Below are 20,872 nucleotides of genomic sequence, written 5' to 3'. Positions count from 1 at the left end.
TTTTCCTTAAACTATTAATGTATTTTCACAGACACCTGAATGATTTGGACACCTGGGTCTCATTAGTTTTAATGTAAATTGGGCATTCAAATCATTTTAATATAAACTGGACATTCAGCTTTGAACATCTCAGCCCAGACCAAAGGTACAATGGTTTCTATTACTCCTAAAAGAATGTGTTTCCATTTTCTTGGGACATTCAGAATTAGAAGTACCACAAATTAACTAGTAAAAGTCTTGTAAAAAGAATACACAAAAAATAATGCTGTGCATTAGTTAAAGCAAAAGAGGAAAAATTTGGAATATAAACTTACCCCAGAGATCACAGACTGAGGATTCTACTGGATAAGAGAATGGGGCTACCGGACACTCTAGAACACTCATTCAGTAACAGTGTAAACAGCTTGTCCTGCTTAAACTGGCATTTTAACAATTTTCACCAGTGATTGAAGGGGTCCCCATTCTGCTATTTATCCAAATGTAACAAACCTATTTCTTTAGCATGATTCACTCTTATGTCAACAAATTGCCAGCCTTCATGAAAGGAATCAAAACTCATTAGCCTCAGGGCACAGCAACATTGCTCTTTTGCTCACAAGTCAGCTAAAGAAACCCAAGATGTGGCTAAGATAAACAACATTCATTAACTGCATTTTAAAAAGTCATTTTTCAGCAAACAGTTCTGAAATATGGAGAACAGAGGTCATAATGACATCAGCTTTGTAGTACATCCTACTTAGTTTGCAGCCTGTAAACTAGATAAAAACATTTAACTCATCAATGTTATGAAGAGCAGAAAAGCAAATAGAAATAAGTCTCATGAGCTTCTGTAGGTTATGGTAGAGGTAATCAACTGCAAGAGATCATCTCTAATAATGCTGGGTTTTGCATGATGAATTTAAGTCATCGTGTGTGATGCTGAGAGAAAAAACACGTTTCAATTCTGATTAACGCCATGTCTCATTTTTGTAAAAGGAGTTTCAAGCACTTGTAGATCAACATCATCTTTTTAAATCCAACATATATTAAAATTAAGAATTTATTCTACAAATTAATGCTTTTATCTAACCTTTGTCCTCCTAGTATGTATTTAAAACAGTAAATCTGTCCTTTTTGTAATGGCAACTGCAAGCTACCAGTGGCTTTCATACAGAGAAGGTACTCAAACAACATGAACTGGTAATTCGGTACAATCAGCAATCTTACCACAAGTGACATGAGGAATTTATGAAGATAAACTATCTGAATGCAGCCCACTTTCAGAGAGACAATGCCATCCACTTTGGACATATCAGTGTAAGCTTCTCCCTCAGTAGCATCTGGATACAGTGCCAGGTTGAAACTGAAGACTTCATCTCCTACTATAGAGACAGCCTGGAGAAGACATAGGTACAGGATCCTCACATCACTATTCCCGGTTCTCAAGTAAATGCAAAACAAAATTTTAATCTACTTTTCATATTACTCTCCTGAATGTTTATGAATAAAGTAGGAAACTAAATATGTAAACAGCAGAGAAAGCAAATACATTAGTCTAAAATGGGTACTCAAAAGATTTTATTTCAAGTTAAAAACAATTTGCACATCCATTTTTCAAATATCAAATCCATCTGCTAGTTTGTCTTCATAACCACAAAATATTTTTATTTTAAGCCCACCTGGAGGTAATTTAGCTTTTTCAGTGATTGTCTCCAATGCAGTACATGCATGCAATAGTCTATAACTCATTTAATATTGAAGTTAAGCCAAGCTAAATGAGGGGTGCTCATTCGCAAAGTCTATTTAAACACTTCATGCTCCAGTTAAAATTAAGGAGCCCTTTAAATTATACAAAATTCAATATACAGGTACAATATAAACAATTCTTACATCTGAAACTTCTCATTCTTAGAGCACAGATATTTATTTTAACTCTTCTGAAATTTGTTAAGAATTCCTTTGTCATTTCAGACCTATGATCACGAAAATATTTTAAAACTAATTGTCAGATATTCACACAGCACTCCAATAATCCAGTAATTTGTCCTCATTTAATCTTCAATCTTGGCATGAACATCAATAAGGAATTGATTTGCATTCTAAGTCCAAGAGTAACTGGTTAAGTATCAAAAAGTTATGGAATAGTGACAACATACTGTCTGTGCACAGTATACCATTTTCCTCATTTATCAACGTATGCAGCACAGATATTTTGTGACTGATACCTGCAGACAAAATTTGATCCCCTAGGGCTTGTTTTGCATTATAATCTTTTTTTTCCTTTTTTTTTCTAAAGTCTTCTGAATCTTCAGTACTATTAAGAAGGCATTAAAAGCCCCACACTTCTGTCAAACTCTGAGCTGTGATGCTTGTAATTTTTGCTCTTTATGGCATACAATTTAAAAGTAAGTCTAATTTTAATATCATGTATGTGCAGTCAGAGTAAAAATCAGAATATATATTTGACTTTCCCTTCATCAAATAAATCTGGTATCTCTGGTCAGTTTTTTCCTCCCCTTTTTCTTTTCCTTTTTTAAAGTGGGAAAATGCAATCAACTATGACAACATAGCACTGCAGTTCAATGTTTGGGGAGAAACAATTAGAATGTTCTATTATTCCACTGTTTTAACCACACCTTTAAATGTCTTAATGTAACTCCATATGCAGTAAGACAAATAAGGCTGCTGGGAACTACATGATCTTCTTCCTTGAGAAGTTGCAAGTTAACATGTTGCTGGATTTTCATGTAATTTTCAATCTTGTAGGTAAAATATTAAGAACCAACTCAATATCACTCCTATCTAAATGTTTATTTATTTTTATTTAAAGGAGTACAAACAGTAATCAATTCAGCATAATGATCTGAAATGTAAAATTCTGACAATTGCCACAGTAGGTGAAATAATTATAGTTATGTCCAGTAGCAACAAGGAAACTGGTAGCAAGACTGAGGAAACATACAATTATCCAAATTTTATAAAAATCTCCCAAACGCGAGCCTTAAATCCATCTGTTGATTTGTGATAATGCTTCCCATTAGGTTAGCAAGGGGGAGGGATGTAAACTTTAAATAAGTTTTCATGTCAACTTACTTCCTGTGAAACTCAGTATTTTGAGCCACGAAGACTGGACATTATGCAATTGCCCAAATGTAACTCTGCAATTTCACTTTTATTGAAACCTGCAATATTCCCTGGCTATTCTGGTGATTGGGACTCATGAATCATAACGGCTATTGTGCCAAATTGAAGTTTTTGTGATTCAAGATCAATACCACCTACAATTAGATTTCTGGAATCACCGATGCAGATCTGCAAACCTTCACCACTGTAGACCTGCATGTAAAGCCTACTTGAAGGAGAGAATGCTACCCCACTGAACTACTTAATACACATTTGGAAAAAAAAAAAAAAAAGCATTACCAGTGGTTTCATACTTTACAGTTCCACCTACATATTACACATCAGATCTTGTATGCAGCATTACCGTAGCCGTGCTGGTCCCAAGATAGACAGAGAAGGTGGGTGAGGTAATATCTTGTAAAAGTTGGTCCAATAAAAAGTATTATCTCACCCACCTGGTGTCTCTAACATCTTATCTTGTTAGAACTTAGCAAATCAAACATTTAAAGATATTCGGGTGAATTATTCTGTCACAAATGGTTTATATACATAAAAGTAACCAAGGATCAAGTAAAATAGCAATACACTTTTATCCTGCATTATACCTTTTTATGAACAGTCCTTGAATCAACATCTGTGACAATTATGTCTTTAAGACGGGCAAAGAGCACCGTGTGACTTGGCTGAAGGAAGAGCGATGAATCGACACCTGCAAGAGAATGAGAGGTAAGTGCTACTCCAAATTACCTAACAGCATTATTTGCTTCAGAAATATTTGTCTAGTAGTTTTATGTATGATAGATAGTAAATGAATTCCTCGGAGAACTCTGAAGAAGTTGTTATTTTTAAAACATAATGTATGCCATTAGCTATTTTTTGTTCCTATGTTGATTGCCGGTATTGAAGAGAAACAAGCATCTATTTTTTGTCTTGCTACTGACACTAACAAAAATGTGTTTTATCCAGCAGCAGATAGAAATGTGCATTCTTTGCACTTCAGAATCAGATCCAATGCTGCTTGTTTTCAGTTATGTTCATGCAAATGCAGATTGTACCACAAAGTTTAACTACAAGTCTAACAGCCAGCTACAGAGTCTCTAGCTTCATGCGCAAGCCTCCCCTGAAAGTATATGGACAACTGTTCCTATTTGCCAAGAGAAGGTATCAACTCCATTCTGACTTAACATCACAACAATCCACCCACATCTGTGTTTAATGGAACTGCTTCCCCACGTCCCTTTCCTCATCTCCTGTCTGTATTTATGTGTTTGGCTGCAGTGTGGTCTAGAGGAAGGAACACTGTGTTGGGACTCAGGAGGCCTTTGTCCTAATCCTGCTAGGTCACCTTGAGCAAGTCACTGCCTGCCCTGTGCCTCAGTTTCTCTATCTTTAAATGGGAATAATGATGTTGACCTCCTTTGTAAAGTGCTTTGAGATCTATGGATGAAAAATGCTTTTTTAAAGAGTTGGTTATTATTCAGTTAAGAAAGTGTTAATGTTACATCACAGATAATGTCAGTAAAATTTTCTTTATTTATATTTTATAAAGTGGAAACATTTTACATCACGTGTGATTATTAAAAAATTAAAACTTGGGGCACCAGATGGCTTCAGGATACATACTTGGGGCACCAGAAATAGATCCCCAAAAAGTGAAAGAACTCAAGTTCACACCTTCATGGTAAGATATACTTTATAACCTGGTAAAAAGTAATCAAAGAAACTACTGCTAATTTACTAACAAGTCCAGTAATCACTTTCTTTACTAAAGAAACCATTACCTTGTATTTTGATTTCAGCAATATTGTTCTTTTCATCACACACATTTAAACAGAAGGCATCCAACTTGGCAAACAGCTTGAAGTCAATAACATGCTTATCCTTGGCAGTTCTGGTCACTACTAAGTAAAAACAAAGAATATCATAACTTTTTTTTTTTTTTTAAATATACTTTGAAGCTCTTCGGCCTCTGTCAAGTAGACAAAGGGAGTGTCAAAATTAACCTTACAAGTGGAGAACCAGTGTTGACAGGACTACATCCACTAAGATTAACCTTGTTATTTTTTTAAATTAAGAACTCCTAACCACTGCTGCCTCTGGTTCATCTTCATTGCTGATACCATCAATGGTGGTGCTAATCTTGACAGGGTTCCAGATGACCAATGAACAAATTAACCAATCTTAAATTGCTCAGATCTAGTCTACAGGACATGTTTTAAATGCCAGAGTTGCCTGGAGCTCTGTTGAAAGTAGCACACCCACTTCTGCTACCTCTGGTGTATCAACAATTTTAGAGAAATCAAGTACGGCTACATTAGGCTTAAGTGCAGTCAATGTTAATTAAACTAATTTGTATATAAAACATCAACTATAAAATATATGAGTTGTTACAGTGATTGATAAATATTTTCTAGTTATGAAAACCCTTGAGCATTTTATCTATTTACATCTTCTATGTACAGGTGGCCTTATTTTCATGATTAATTTTATTGCTTGGATAAGAAAGGATTTTCTTAAAATTTGAGACTAAATATTTGTGTTGATTAATAAAAGTGCTGACTGACCATAGTTAAAAGTAATGCTCAACACTGAAGTTTAAATGCTCATAGTTTGTTAATTATCTGTGGAGTAACTTTGTTACTGGTCTGCAGAAGGAGCGAACCTATCACCCATAAACAGATCATTAGCTCGATAAACTGCTTTAGACTGCTCTTCTGCCAGAGTAGTCCATTTCTTGGCCCATGTGACACTTGCCAAGTACATTTTATAGCTCTTGGGAAGCTGGCACAGACTGCTGCCTCTGTCACCAACTGTCTTGAGATTTCTCCATCTTTTGCTCCTATGTTCCAGAAGCACGTAGAGAATTTTCATTAGGCTGAAAAAAGGAACACGCTACTTCCTCAGCAAGTCTCTTGTCAGAAAAGGTTTATTCTTGCATTCTCTAGCTCAGCACCGAGCTCTTAAGTTAATGACTACTTGCAGAAAGCAATGTGTGCCTCTTCTCTCTATGTATTACCCTGAAATGAGGATTAAGATCCTGCCTTACTTTTTATTCCACAAGCAGAGAGAGAAAGTCATTGGCATACCTCAGTTTGAGTGAGCCACATGTGAAGCAGCTCTTAAACAAGCATATATAGGAATAAAAAGCCCAACTGAAGACAACACAGGTGACAGACGTTCCATTTCCCCCCCCTTTTTCCTAAGTATTATACCTGCCACACCTATCTTTAGATCACATCCATGCTCCTGCATCTTGATCCAACAAATTAAGCACATACTTAACTTTAAGTAAGCAAATAGTCTTGTTAGTTAAGCACTTGTTCTTAACTTGTTTGCTAGGTCAGGGCCAGAGTGCTTAGTATCTTGCATGACTGAACCCTTTACTGGCCATTAAGATTGGATACTGGAGTTTTATAGCCAGGAGGCTTGGAAATTTAACAATATACATGTTTAGCTAATTATGTGACAAAATGCTGAAGCTAATCCAAGACATTATAGAAGGCTAATTAATTATATTATTATTATATGATATTATTGAAGTTTTTGCTTCTATCTCCCAAGAACAGCAAACACCAGACAAACCAGGTAAACACTTTTCAGAAGCAACCTAATTGTGAAAGGAATGCAGGACTAGGTTGTCAGAGCAATAAATATAGAAGTAAAGTGGGTCTAAACCAACCACCCCCACTTTTCTTTTCAAAGAAAAACCTGAATTTAAACTCTCACAAATAACTAGAAATATTCTTTTTGAAATTAATTTCTTTAGTAAACACATTAAAGTCTTCATTCCTTGAACTTGAAGAACATTTATGGTGGGAAATATTTTACAGAAGATACTGGTTACTTCTAACTCATGTTTCCACTTAGAGATGAAAACCTTTGTTGGTTCTCCAATGCTTAATATGCACATTTGCAAATATTTTGTATCTAAATGAATGCCTTCATTTAACAACTTCCTAATTTCATTGATATATGAATAGTCAGATGTTTTATGCCAAGGTCATTTGAGGCTAAACTAATTACCAAAAAAAAAAAAAAAACAAACAAACAAAAAAAAAAAAAAAAACCACACGAGGAGTCAGGTGGCACTTTAACAGATTTATTTGGGCATAAGCTTTCATGGGTTAAAAAAAAAATAAAAAACAGAAGTAGGTTTTTTTTATCCACAAAAGCTTATGCCCAAATAAATCTGTTAGTCTTTAAGGTGCCACTGGACTCCTTGCTCTTTTTGTGGATAAAGACTAACACGGTTACCCCTCTGATACTTAAAAGACTAAGTTTCTCCTGTTGATCACGAAGTGGTTAAACCTTGTATTCCTGGAGAGGAGACAGAGGCTAAACACTGGTAAACTGAGATACACTGGGATTTAATTGGATTTAAGATTCTTAATATTGGCTAACTGGCCTGTCTCAAGATTGCTCCTTAAATGGCTTCTTCTAAGTAACTGATTTCCACGTTTTCTTCAGTTTCATAAGGTGCAGTTAAGATCGCTTACTTTGCCAACTATAAACTGGCTTATTGATATACTAACTGGTTATATATTAATAAACAATGGGACAACCTGCCTTTAAACAAAATTCTTCTGCCCATCTATGAACATTATTATTTATCTAAGGATATACTAAAGGGATTCACAATAATTTTGGGGAAAATATACTTTAGTTTTAACTTACCAAGAGGAAAGCACACCTCAGAGGTGTTCATTCTCAGGGTTGTAATCTCTGTTAAAAGCTTTCCACAGAGAGATATACCACAGAAATTGTAATGTAAATAACCAGCTTATCATTTGTATTGTTTAATATTTTCTTTTCCTTACTTCAATAACAAAAAGCCATAGTTAATAACTGCCATTATTTTGCTTGGCCTTGATCATGGTGTCCCCTGAATTACGTAAAATAATTCCTGTGACTAAACAGTGGATACCTCTAAGTTGGCAGTGAAAGAAAATTAGTAAGAACTGGCCTACCATTTCTTGTTTCTGCAAACTAAATATTTTAATAATTTTTAAAACTAAATTAGTGTCTAACAATTTAAATCTACCCTTTCACTCCAACATGACACACTGAACAACATTAGACTTGCCAGAAATATTAACTATACCTTTCTTCACACTAGTATCTTTTTGCTGCTTTTCTCCTTGTGTTTGCAAGTGTCCTATGTCACCAGTACTTGGACTGCTTGATGGAATAACGTCTGTTAGAAAATTGATAGTAGAGAGAAGGGCCTGTGTATGTAGCAGAAAATTTAACGACGAAAAGGCCACCTGTTTAAAACAAAAGAATCCAAATCACAAAAAGTAAAACTACAGATAACATTCATTTAGCGTGTGGATCACTTCCACGAGTAGACATGCTGAATGGATTGGGATTTAGGCTTGCAGGGTGACAATTATACGGGAAAATGACACAGATATGTAATCACCAATAAATATTTGGCTTCATCTTCCCATCATACAAGAACAAGGTGACATGCAACTAAACTAAAAAGACATCAAATACTGGACTAGTTGTGGGGTTTTTTCCTTTTAGTTAACTCCAGTATATTCTTTGAGTAGTTTTTCCTGATCTGTTTTTTAAGTTTGTATTTTCTGGTTCTCTTAACCTTTGTTGCCATGAGAACTTAGTCTGTTGGGGAAAATGCATAATACTAATTACCAGAAGATTCAGAAAATACCTTCCCAGAAAGTTCTTCAGGGGAACACTTGCATTATTAAACTGTCTGTTCTCAGCTGGACAAAATAAACCTTTCAAGCAAGCTGCAGTTGAATGTTACTAAAAATCCCGTGCTATACCAGAGGTATTTGCCAGGCTTATACCACACCGTAGTTGTCCCAAACACATAAAAAGACAGACAAGATGCAATACATGTGGTTTAATTAGGCCATAACTTGATAAATTCATCTGGGAACCATCAACATGAAAATTATGCTGATGTACCTAAGCCTAGTTCTATCACTTTTCACTAACCTTGACAGTTTCATATTAAGGAATGTAAAGATTTAACACTAAATGTGTACCAAAGACTTCAACTCTATAGGATTCACAGAAATATTAAAAATATCTAAACTGGGAACAAACAGAATTCATAGACCCAATGTAGAGCATTCTAGTTGACCATTTCAGTCAAATATTCAGTTCAACTGTGACTGGCAGATACTTCAAAAGAAGGTGCCTTCATCCTCAAGGCACTCCTTACATCAATCACAGCTTACACCAGGGAAAAAGTTTCTTCATGACACCCATTGGCGATATGCCCCAAAGTAAGAAAACTGACCGCCTTTGTCATTTTTAATCTCAGGCACAGTTAATGGAGATTTTTTTTACCTCCCCACCCCCCAAGGTTGTTTTAATCTCTTCTGACATTTCACCCGAACATTAGATATTGAGGAGTACCACAAGTTAAATGTATGCTGTGTATTTCCTTTTCACAAACTGAGGAGGAAAAAAGCATTAGTACAGAGCTTGCTCGCTCCGCCAACTGTTACAGTTATCTAGTCATTTTAAAATGTTTGGTGCCTGAAGTAAGGCTTTTAAGCACATATTTCAGTTCATTGGCTGAGACTTCTGATCCATACGCAATTTAACAGTTTCTAGGAGAGTTGGGCTCCTTTGCACTGCCAGAGTGGCACGAAGGGACACTAAAACTGCCCTAAGTGGGCAACTGATAATTTTCCTAGGTCGGGGCAGCTGTTATAGCCATCTCCTATGAACCCCAAGGCGCAGGGATGTGTTGGGGGCAGGGCTGGAGTGGTATGGTGGCAATCTCAACTTCATACCACTCCAGCCCTGCCCCCAACACATCCATGTCTGTAGTTTGTCTGTCATCAACCTTTCATCCCCAATCAGGGATATTGCAGATTATGTATTCCTTATGCCACCCGATCTTAAACCGAACTTCGCACCCCTTGATAATCTGTATGTTATTCCCCGATAACCAGAAACTTCTATGCTTAAACTCTGTACCGTTCACTTTTTTTAAACATCATCTTAATAAAAAAATTTAACTCATTAACTCAAGTTAGCTAGTTAAAACCCTAGTGAAGACCAAGCAGCTGGTAGTTTTCACAACAGTTTGCAGGTCAAGATAAGACTATGGAGGAGCATAGGCTTCAACTTGACCTGCTGAAACTACAAGTTGCCCTGTCATTACTAATATTTTACCTTAAGTTACCTAACATGAGATAAGAGCATACCACTTTACCTAGGGAAGTCAGGCTAACATTCCACTCTTCAGTGAGTCTCAGCTTTGACTTGCAGGTACCTGCTAAGTAAAGAGGCTAATACTAGACACTTGGAAAAAAATTCACTTACCTGAAGTGTTTGTTCAGTGTTGTCAAAACTTGACTGAAATTTTGGACCATTTTTGTCAGCCTAAAAGGGAAACATGTTATAAAAGGTTAAAGATAGACAAATTGAATGAGCCATTGCATTGTAGACTGCACTCACTTATACCTTGTGTACTAAATTTTTAACTTATTACCAGATACACTTCACAGATCATTTTAATAAATACTTATTAAATAGTAAGCATGTACCTTGATATATTCCACTTTCAAAAGGTCTAATCCAGGTCCATCTGAAGAGCTTATTAAGTGAAGTGGTCGTTTTTTATCTGTAACATACCAAATGAGAGCATATTGAGAATTCAGCTTTCGCAATATTGAAGCAGGCAGAGAAATGATTTTATTAAACCCTTCTCCTCGAACATCGTTTTCTATTTAACACTTCAAAATGTGTTGCTGCCTGAAGCATTGTGCTAATAACCTAGAATCCACGTTTACATCTTGAGTTGAACGTTTAGACAGGCAATGACAAGTTAACACTGTCATTACACAGGCTTGTACCTTTTCTTTTTGCCATATTTAAAATACTGATATTGAAGAATGAGAATATTAAAACATTTAAAGGGCTGTAATTTTCAAAAAAGGTAGGTGCCAAACTCGCATTAGAAGTCCATGTGTGCTGGGAGACTAATGTTGATATGTGCCTCTGAAAAAGGTTTCACAAAGCATTCGGTTTAATTAAAAAAAAAAAAATAGTAGTGACAAATGGAATAGGCTCTGCTTCAGTATCTCAACACTGAATCCTTTATCTATAACTAGTAAAGACATCAACATGGACAAAATTTAGTGTACACCAAAATCATTAAATGAACAAGTATCAGGAAGTTCTTCTTATAGGGCTTGAATTGGGCTAGCATGCACTCGTGCACCTAGACTAACCAAAACAGCTAATTTATCAGTGTGCTCTGTCATTTGTCTGTTTTGTTTAATGTTTTCTTTTCCTTTCCTTAATAATAAAACAGCCATAGTTAATAACTGTGATTATTTTACTTGGCTTCAATCATGGTGTCCCATAAGGTATGTAAAAGAACCGCTGGAGACTAAATAGTAGGCATCATAATGCCTGAGGATAGTCTCATGAATTAGCCTGTAACAAAGATTCCATCTTTTGATTTGGTTTTCCCTGAATGAGTAAGAGGTAGGCTACCACTTCTTGTTTCTCTGAACCAAATTTAAATTAACCCCTTCCCACTCTACAACAGATACATTGCCACATATGTATTACTAAGAAAGGTGACTTCATTTTCTAGTTGCTACTTATCTTCCTAAAAATTTCCATGTATGTCAAAGAGTAAGGGCCAGATTTTTAAAACTTGACTTCCACCATTTTGCAGCTACGACTGAGATACCTAAAATTACACATTTACTAGATAAGCAAAGAAAACCAGGTGAATGTCTTAATGGCATCAACTGTACCGGCACATAAGTTCCATGTGGAGAACTGCACACAATTATATGGGCCCACACAACTGCAGCCTTAACAGAGAAGGGGCTCATTCTAAATATCAAACCTAACTATCATACTGTAGAACTTTTCTCTGAAAGGCTAGGGTAGGCAGTCGAAACCTTGATACAAAAAGATTTAAACTATGAAGTCTACTAAGCAGAGACACTATTATTCTTATCCTCCATTTTGTTTTATTATTTTCATTACCTTGAATTTTGTGGTAATCCAAGCTGATTTTCTTTAAGTAAGATACAGCTGTTAAGTCATATGTTCTGACTGTAGCTTCTGTTCCGAGCTGCATTACATTAAATACAAGTATTGTTTCCTCTATTTTCTGTTGCTTTGTGAGTTCTAAAACCACCTACATGAATAAGAATTACACAAATGTCAGTAATAGACTGGTATCAGATCATCTCTTTTCATATCTGATGTTCCATTTTTTATTAATCAGAAAGAGGAAAATGAAATTGCTGCTACCTTTACTGTTTTATTTTCTTTAACAACTAGCATTCTTGCACAAGAGTGTGAAACGGAAGGTGAGCTGTCAAGATCTGAACTACTTGAAGCATAATGGAAAGGGGAGGGAATTTCTAATTCTTGGTGAACAAATATTTTAAGTAGAATTTTGCTATTACAAAGCGGAAGCAAACTCCTAGAGTTGGTTCTTTGTTAATGACTCTCCTGATGTTTCAACTTCCTCCTTCTTATGTGGCATTACTATCAAGTTACTACATATGGAAGTTTGCTGGATTATGGTGCTAAAGTAAATGTATTATTTTCTGAGGTTACACTTCATCAATGTTGTGCTGTTCATCAGACTAGTGGGGGTGCACTTTGACATGTAACGGATCCTATAATAACTGCTTTATAATGGTCCTACAGATTAAGAGAGACTAATGCAATTTGAAGAAAGGAAAGTAAAACACATGCCTCTTTAATTTCAAACTTCAATTGAAGGTCTGTGAACTCCTCATTAATAGTCTCTGTTTTGTTTTTTAGTTCATGTCCTTCATGTAGAGCCTTTTCAGTTAGTGAAAAAGAATTTTCAGCATCAAAATATTCATCAGACTCTAGGAAATAAAGACATGTAATATTTTTATGCTGTCTGTTGAACTGACAGCCAAATATAAAAGCGAGCAAATGTTCTCTTTGCAATGGCTAGTACCTTGACATACTGATTTGTTTGTAATTATCAATTCTGTATTTACTTGTGTTTGAGGCCTCTTCATGTAAGTATTTTCTAAATATGATAATTATAAGCGCAAGGTGGTTGAGACAATCAGGGTCCAGATACCACAAGTTAACATCCCATTGAATGACTGATCTCAGATTAGGAAAGCTTTCCATAGCTTTCATAATGTAAATTAATGTATCTTCTGAACAAAAAAAGCTAATTATGTATTTTTAAAAAGCAAGCTTAGTGTCTTAAGATAGTATCAGCAAGATCTGCAAGGCCACCTTAAATTTTGCAATTCATAGGTATGCATAGGTATTTATTGTCCACAGAACACTCATTTCATGATCAGAAACACCTAGCAAAGTTTTGTTTTAGAAATAGTTAAAAATATTTTCTTACCTGATTCTACTCCTTCCAGCAATATTGATGTGTCAAGTAACCCTTTCCTTGCATCAGTAATCATGGGGATAGCAGGTACCTAGAAAAAAATTGCCAAGTATAGAAACTTATCTACAATAACTTATTATGACTTCAGAATGTTCATTTATATTCTCATGAAAATCCACCCTGCTTCCCAAATAAAATTTGTGGATAAGACTCAAATTTTAATTTGAACTTTCAAGTCAACATATGATAATACACTGCCTATTCAAATAAGACTAGTTGTGTGTGTTCAAGTGGACTTTGAAGACTGTCTTCATCATCATCATCATCATCATTTAGAGCAACACATGAACATATTACTGTCTTTTTTTTTTTTTTTCAGATATCCTGTAGCCTTCTCTTACCTGCCAATATCTGCTTTCCATAAATACTAAATGAAGGAATGCACTCACTAAAAGGGTTCTATGCAGTTATACTATCATGTTTTAGTTCAAGTTTACCATTATTCTAGTCAGTTTACCTTTGTGCTTTGAACTGACATGGCTGACATCTGAGGAAATGGAATACTATCAATCAGATCAAAAATCCCCTTGATCTTTTGGTCAGAAAGTCTCACATGCACCAGGGGAAGGCCTCCTGAAACTTTAAACCTGGGGGGTAGAGAATTAAAAAAACGGCATTGTGAACAGTATAATATTGGAATGAAGTTGCATGTAAGCCAACTTTTCAGCAGATGCCAAGAGGTTTACTAAATTTTAATTTTAACAGGTGATTAACTGTTGGAGCAAAGAAGCTCATGATGCAGGCATCTTGTTCGGGGCCTGCTAGTACATATACTTATACACCTCTACCCTGATATAATGCTGTCCTTGGGAGCCAAAAAAATCTTCCCGCGTTATAGGTGAAACCGCGTTATATCGAACTTGCTTTGATCCGCCAGAGCGCGCAGCCCCGCCCCCCCGGAGCACTGCTTTACCGCGTTATATCCGAATTCATGTTATATCAGGGTAGAGGTGTAGTGAACACAGTCATAAAAATTAACTTCTGTCAGTGGAACTATATTAAACACCCAAGCTAAATGGAGATTTTTTTCCCCCTATTGAATTTCACAGATAACCCCTTTCCCCCACCTTCCTATAGAAGCTAGTCATAACTCCTTCCTCCTCTCAGCTCTTTCTTTGTGTTAGCCATACTGATGGCTGGAGAACAATATAAGATACTTGCCCCAAAAGCTGGGAATAATGCCTCTACATACATTTTAGGTATTCAGGTCACTGGTTTTGCTCTTAACTTGTGATATTTGTTTTTCTTAGAAAAGTTAAGATGTGGGGACAACCCATCCAGGGCTACTTTATTCAAAATAAATTCAACTGCCATAATGTTCAAAAGTTTTTGTTCAGTGAACAGCAGAATAGTTTGTGCTTTTAGACAGAAATGTAAAGGAATTATTTGCAGCCTGAGACTGTGGCCAAAAACACCTCAGACAAGTTTTCCTTGAAAACTTCAATAGGTGGTATGCAAAAAAACAATTACTAACTTGTTCCTCAACTGTGGTTATTCGAGGTGTGTTGCACATGACCATTCCACTCTTGGTGTGTGCATGCCCTGAACACAGCAGTGAGAAATTTTTCCCTCAGCAGTACCCATCAGGGCAGCTCGAGAGCTCTCTGCTCTTGCATGCCTGTGCATACATGTATAAAAGGACACGGTCACCACCGCCCTCCCCCAGTTTCTTTTTGCCGGAAAAACACTGATGCAGAGAGGTAGGACAGCAGGTCATAGAACAGATATGTGCAACACATCTCGAAGAACAACAATTATGGAACAGGTTAGTAACTGTTTTTTTTCTTCAAGTGATTGCACATGTGCATTCTTCTCTTGATGATTCACAAGCCACGGAAACAGGTGGCAGGATCAGAGCCTAATCTGCACAGGGACTAAAGGACAACTCACCCAAATCTGGCATCATCCTGAGCTTGCTGAGTGATGGCATAATAGGAAGCAAACATGAGCACCAAAGACCAAGTTGCCATCTTACAAATGTCTGAGATAGGAATTTTAGCCAGGAAGGCTGCAGAAGCAGCTTGCTATCTCGTTGAACATGCTGTCACTCCGCTTAGCAGGATAACATTAGCCAAATAGTAGCACAGGCGGATGCATGAAGTTATCCAAGATGATATGCTCTGAGAACAAACTGGGAGCCCCTTCATTCTGTCTGCGATCACCACAAAGAGTTGGGAAGACAGAGAGAGAACTGTTTGGACCTGTCAGGGTAGAATGCCAACGCTCTCCTAATAACCAGAGTACGTGTAGCCTTCCTTTCATCTTTATCTGAATGTGGTTTGGGAAGAATGAAGGTAGGTAAACTGCTTGGTTGATATAAAAACTAGATACCACTTTTGAGAGAAACTTTGGATGAATACACAGGTAAACTTGGTCTTTAGAGAAAACACTAGAATGAGGGCCAGACATCAGGGCCCGCAGCTCACTTACCCTCGTAGCAGAAGTAATAGCCACCAGAAATGCTACTTTCACTGAAGGAGGCAGACAAGAGCAGATAGCAAAAAGCTTAAAAGAAAGAACATAAGCTTTGCCAGTATCAAGTTTAAGTCCCATGGGGAACAGGATCTTGTACCTGAGGATACAATCTTTCCAGGCCTTTCAAAAATGTATTGACATTCTATTAGAAAAGACAGAGCCGTCATCCACGGCTGAGAACAACTAAGTGGACCTTGATGGAACTAACAACCAATATGTGTTTTAGGTACAAAAGATAGTCCAAAATATACTGGACTGAAGAATATATCAGCAAAATTCCAGACAGATGAGACCAGATAGAGAAATGCTTCTGCTAAGAGGGTTTGTCTACACAGCAACTAGACACCTGCGACACGCCCTTGTCAGCCAGTTCAGGCTTGCACAGTTCAGGCTGAGGGGCTGTTTGATTGCTGTATAGACTTCCGGGCTCGGGCTGGAGTCTGGACTCCAGGATCCTGTGAGGTGGGAGGGTCCTAGAGCTCGGTGTCCAGTCCAAGCCTGGAAGTTTACACAGCAATCAAACAGCCTTGCAGCCCAAGCCCTGCGAGCCCAAGCTGGCTGTTTGGTTTTTTTTTGCTGTGTAGACATACCCAGAGAGGCAAGTAGATGTAGTAGATCATTTTCTACTATTCAGTAGCACATCTTTTGAACACAACTGCTCCCCAGAGTCTAACCATGGAGCATCTATGCCGTTCGATAGTGTCTCTACAGGTTTGGGTGGAGCAGACAACCTGGTCTTGAGAAATAAGCTGTTGGATGGTCTAGATAATACTTAGTCCTGCTGTGAGTGCAGCGGACTGGACTAGATGACCTCTCGAGGTCCCTTTCAGTCCTATGAAATTGAATCCGGGTCCAATGGAAGCAGTATCAGCTTTTTCACCAAAAGGTACAGGATAGTGGAGAGTCACTGCTGCCTTGGCCACTCTGGGGTGATAAGAACGATTTAGGCATGGTCCAGTTTGATTTTTTAGTAGCACACTGTGAGGGAGTGGAATTGATGGGAAAGCATACAGGAGATTGCTCTTCCAGGCAACAGGAAAATGTCCATTAGGGAACCCAGACAGTGACCCTGTAGGTAACAAAACTGTTGGCATTTCTTGTTTTATCTCATTGCAAACAGGTCTACCTGAGGAGCCCCATACGGCTGAGAAAATGAACCTGGTTCCATCTGGATGAATAGACAACTCATGGTGACTCATCAATGACCTGCTTAGGTCATATGCCAGCTTGTTCTGCACTTCCAGAAGAAGCACTTCTTGACAGGGCAAGAATGAGTAAGCACCTCCTTGTCTGCTGAGATAGAACATTGTCGCTGTGTTGTCTGTGACACTGAGAAAGTTTTTTACCTGGAATAGGATAGAAAAACTGGGCACACCAGCCAGATAGTTCTCAACTCCCCTTACCTGATGAGTCAGGTCTTTTGCAGACTATAACCCCTAAAACTGAAGGGAACCAGATCAGCTTCCCAACCTAAAGCAGATGCATCTGTTACTAGAACAAGTGATGGCTCAGAAGGACAAATGAACTCCTTCACAAATGTTGGCAGGATTTTCCCACCAATCTAGTCTAGAGAATCTAAGATGTGAGGTGCCCCTTGAGCACAGTGTTCAGATAGTGACAGCTTGGCAAAAATACTGAGGCCATCCAACCTTGTAGAATCCTGATATGAAATCTGGCACACCACACTACATATATGCATGAGGCCATATGTCCCAGAAGCCTCATACCCAGTCACAAAATCATGGCATTGTAAACAAGCAGGGCTTGAAGCCTGGTAATCAAGACATTCCTCAGAATCAGTAATGTAACCCCAAACCAGAAACCAAGAAAAACCCAAAATCAAGAAAAAATTAAAAGACATTAAACTAAATCAACAAACACTAACTAACCCTAATAACTATAAATATTTAACTATATGTAAGAAAAAAACCAGCTGAGAGCACTTGCTAAAGCAAGACCAACAGACCCCAACTACCGTCACAGGAAGTAAGAAGGAACTGAGGGATGGAGGGGTGGCTTTTCTCTTTATACTGACACACAGTGATGTGCGACAGGGAAGAGTGGTTGAACTGCCATGAAGGGTAACTCAGAGGGAAAAATTTCTGAAAACTGTGCTCAGGATGTGCCCGCACCAAGAGTGTAATGTACATGTGCAATCATTCAAAGAATAGGTTATTGCAGGCCAATAGGAACTGTATGAGCATGGAGCATAGTCAGTGCAGATAGAATCTTCTGAGAATTTAGCTGCCAAATACTAACAAGTATCCATGTGCCATTTTTCAGAGGCTCACAACTAATGCCAAATTTTCACACGAATGACAAAAAGCACATCCTTGACACGAGAGTGAATTCTCTTAAGGGCCTGCTCTAAAGCATAGACACGCTTTAGCAATTTAACATGGGCAAAACAAGGTGTTTTTCCTTTATCTGATTCTCACAAAAGGCTGCATTGTTTTAGCTGAAACTTTACAAAATTCTTAGCCTGCAGCAAACACTCAATATGGCAAGTTTCAGCCCAAATGATTGAAGTTTGGAGAAGTTACAAGCAACATGTAAACTGTTAGACAGCCTTAATTATAAGTGTAGCTACTGACTTTGCCCATAACAAGGAGAAAATTAAGACCATGCATATAAGTCTTCAAACTCCATCTTGTCCCATTGGGCTTCAGTGACAATGCCCTTTTTCAATAAGCACAAATAACCAAGCAAAAATTAATTGTCTGATAGTGCTGATACATTACTTAGCCATTCTGATGTCTTTCTCCACCATTGATTTGGATAATTGCACACGCATATCCATAGGCTGCAATATGTGCAAAGCTGATGGATGCTGAAATCGAGCCTTCTTCCAGTCTTCACCTGAAGGAGTGTTTATCCAGTTTAAAAATTAAACTTCACAAGCTTTATTTTGTAATGAAGAGACCGTATAAAAATAATCCAGAAAAATCATTTAAGAATTACTTTAAAAAATCCAGCCCATCTAATGAACTGCAGAAACCTAAGTTCATATAGGCAAGATATTGCATGGACTTCCACAGGTCAGAAAACAACCACCCCTAACTCCATGCTTTATCAGCATCTAGCATGGGCCAAAACCAAGAAGTATTTTCACTTACAACCTTGAAACCCAGAAGCAAGAGCTATGAACTCAGCCATTATCAGAATGTCAGTTTTCTTCTTTTCCTCACAATATTTTTCCTAACGTAAGAGTCCCCACATGTAAATCATCATAAAAGACCATCATATATATTTTGCAGCTAGTCTGAGCTGTCTATTAATCCAATCAAAAAAAAATTCATGAGCCTATCAATAGGTGCATAATACTAAATTACCTAACCCTAATTTACTTGCTAACACTTGAATGAGTACAGCAATAATATCGATTTCCAGAGAACAAATGGGCGTTTTATTCAAGATACTGGAAAATTCAAAATAAAGGAAGTTTTACAGTTTTAATTTGTATTTTCTTTACATTATAAGTAACTTATTTTAAGAACAAACCACTATCTACTAATATACATTTAAACATTTTTATTCTTCTTTGATTAGATAGTGATTATGCTTTAATACCTCTTCTGCCCAAGAGAAGTTGTACATTATTGATTTTCACATCAAACGTGTCATAAGCTTTGTCCATAATCTCTTCCAAGGATGAAAAACTGGAAGCTCGATGACCGTCTTGATTTATGCTGGTCAACTGGTGGGACAGATTGAAAGAAATAAAAGTATGTCTACTAAAAGCACAGTATTTATACACTCACTATATTATTCATTTCAGTACTGTACAGGTAAAACTACTAGATTTTTAAAGCCTGTAATTTTTGGTTTGACTACCTCAGAAGAGGTATTTTAGAAATGTCAACGCCGTTATCCTTAATGAAAATTAAGATATCATAACTGAAAATAGAACAAGTTCAGTAACTTTTTTTTTATTTTTGTAAATAAATCATGTCATGTCTACAACAATATATTAGTCAACTTATATAGGACTTCAAGTTTCAGCTTTACACCACCACCATAGCATCAACTTTCACAGCTCCAGAGTAGCTCAATAGCTTTTCTTAAGTCTTCTTATTTCTTAAATAAAAGGAAGACTACTTAACTAAAAAATGTAGGTACACAGTGCTTTATGAACAAGTGAAAGATATGGCTTTGAAAAAATCACATAGCTCTTACAATTTAACTTGTTTGATATACTGAACCACATTTCACAAAGAATGAAATATAGTTCTTCTGGATGATTCTTATTCATGTGTTTATGACAAAGGTTATTATGCAAATGATACTAGTGGGTTTACAAAAACCCACTGACCTCTGATCAGCCCTGTTGTCAGTCTTAAAACGACCCTCCTGGGAACAAACAAATAATTGTACTATTTCCCTCTTTCTTGAATGCAAATGAAACCAGAGGAAACCAACTGCATACCTGAAATGTACCGAAGTCCAAAATAAGAAGGTCTGACTTATCATTGTGGAAACCGGTCTGTGGAACCACAAGATAGGATGGTTTCAGATTAATCCTCAAGTCAAGGACTTTCCGTGTTTCAATAATATGAGCTAGTCCTTAAATAGGGAAAAGAATAGATTAAAAGATGAAAATATATTCACATCTGTAACCAATAGGTATGGGACGTGGAACAAACAATACTATACCAATGTAAAAGTCACATTTTCACTGTAGGAGCAGTTACAGATTAAAAGTGATCAATCTTTAATGCAGACATCTTTTTGGTTAACTTCTCTATATACTAACATCTTGTAAGTTTTTAAGTCAATTTTTCAATTTATTGCTAGAAGGCATTCTATTTGGAGGTTAAATCACTTATCAGTGTATTGACTCAAGAGAAACAGAACTAAAGTAATTTTGATTCAGAGATCCCA

The 20,872-nt window shown here is 36.9% G+C and overlaps 1 protein-coding gene across 1 annotated transcript in view; it reads right to left on the bottom strand.

Moving 5' to 3' along the window:
• The window catches only part of VPS13C (vacuolar protein sorting 13 homolog C), a 202,531-nt gene that overhangs the window by 118,460 nt on the left and 63,199 nt on the right, over nt 1-20,872 (bottom strand). The window contains 13 exon segments of the mRNA XM_029910705.1: nt 1,207-1,374; nt 3,708-3,811; nt 4,884-5,003; nt 8,204-8,366; nt 10,414-10,473; nt 10,638-10,714; nt 12,100-12,253; nt 12,823-12,962; nt 13,469-13,547; nt 13,974-14,103; nt 18,733-18,850; nt 19,562-19,688; nt 20,418-20,554. Of these exon segments, the coding sequence (XP_029766565.1) occupies nt 1,207-1,374; nt 3,708-3,811; nt 4,884-5,003; nt 8,204-8,366; nt 10,414-10,473; nt 10,638-10,714; nt 12,100-12,253; nt 12,823-12,962; nt 13,469-13,547; nt 13,974-14,103; nt 18,733-18,850; nt 19,562-19,688; nt 20,418-20,554 (1,577 nt within the window).

This window comes from Terrapene carolina, unplaced genomic scaffold (assembly GCF_002925995.2).
Source record: "Terrapene carolina triunguis isolate 2854851 unplaced genomic scaffold, T_m_triunguis-2.0 Scaffold67, whole genome shotgun sequence".
In the NCBI taxonomy this organism is placed as follows: Eukaryota; Metazoa; Chordata; order Testudines; family Emydidae; genus Terrapene; species Terrapene triunguis.
The sequence above is the reverse complement of the archived record's forward strand: the minus strand, read 5'-3'. Positions and strand labels throughout refer to the sequence as shown.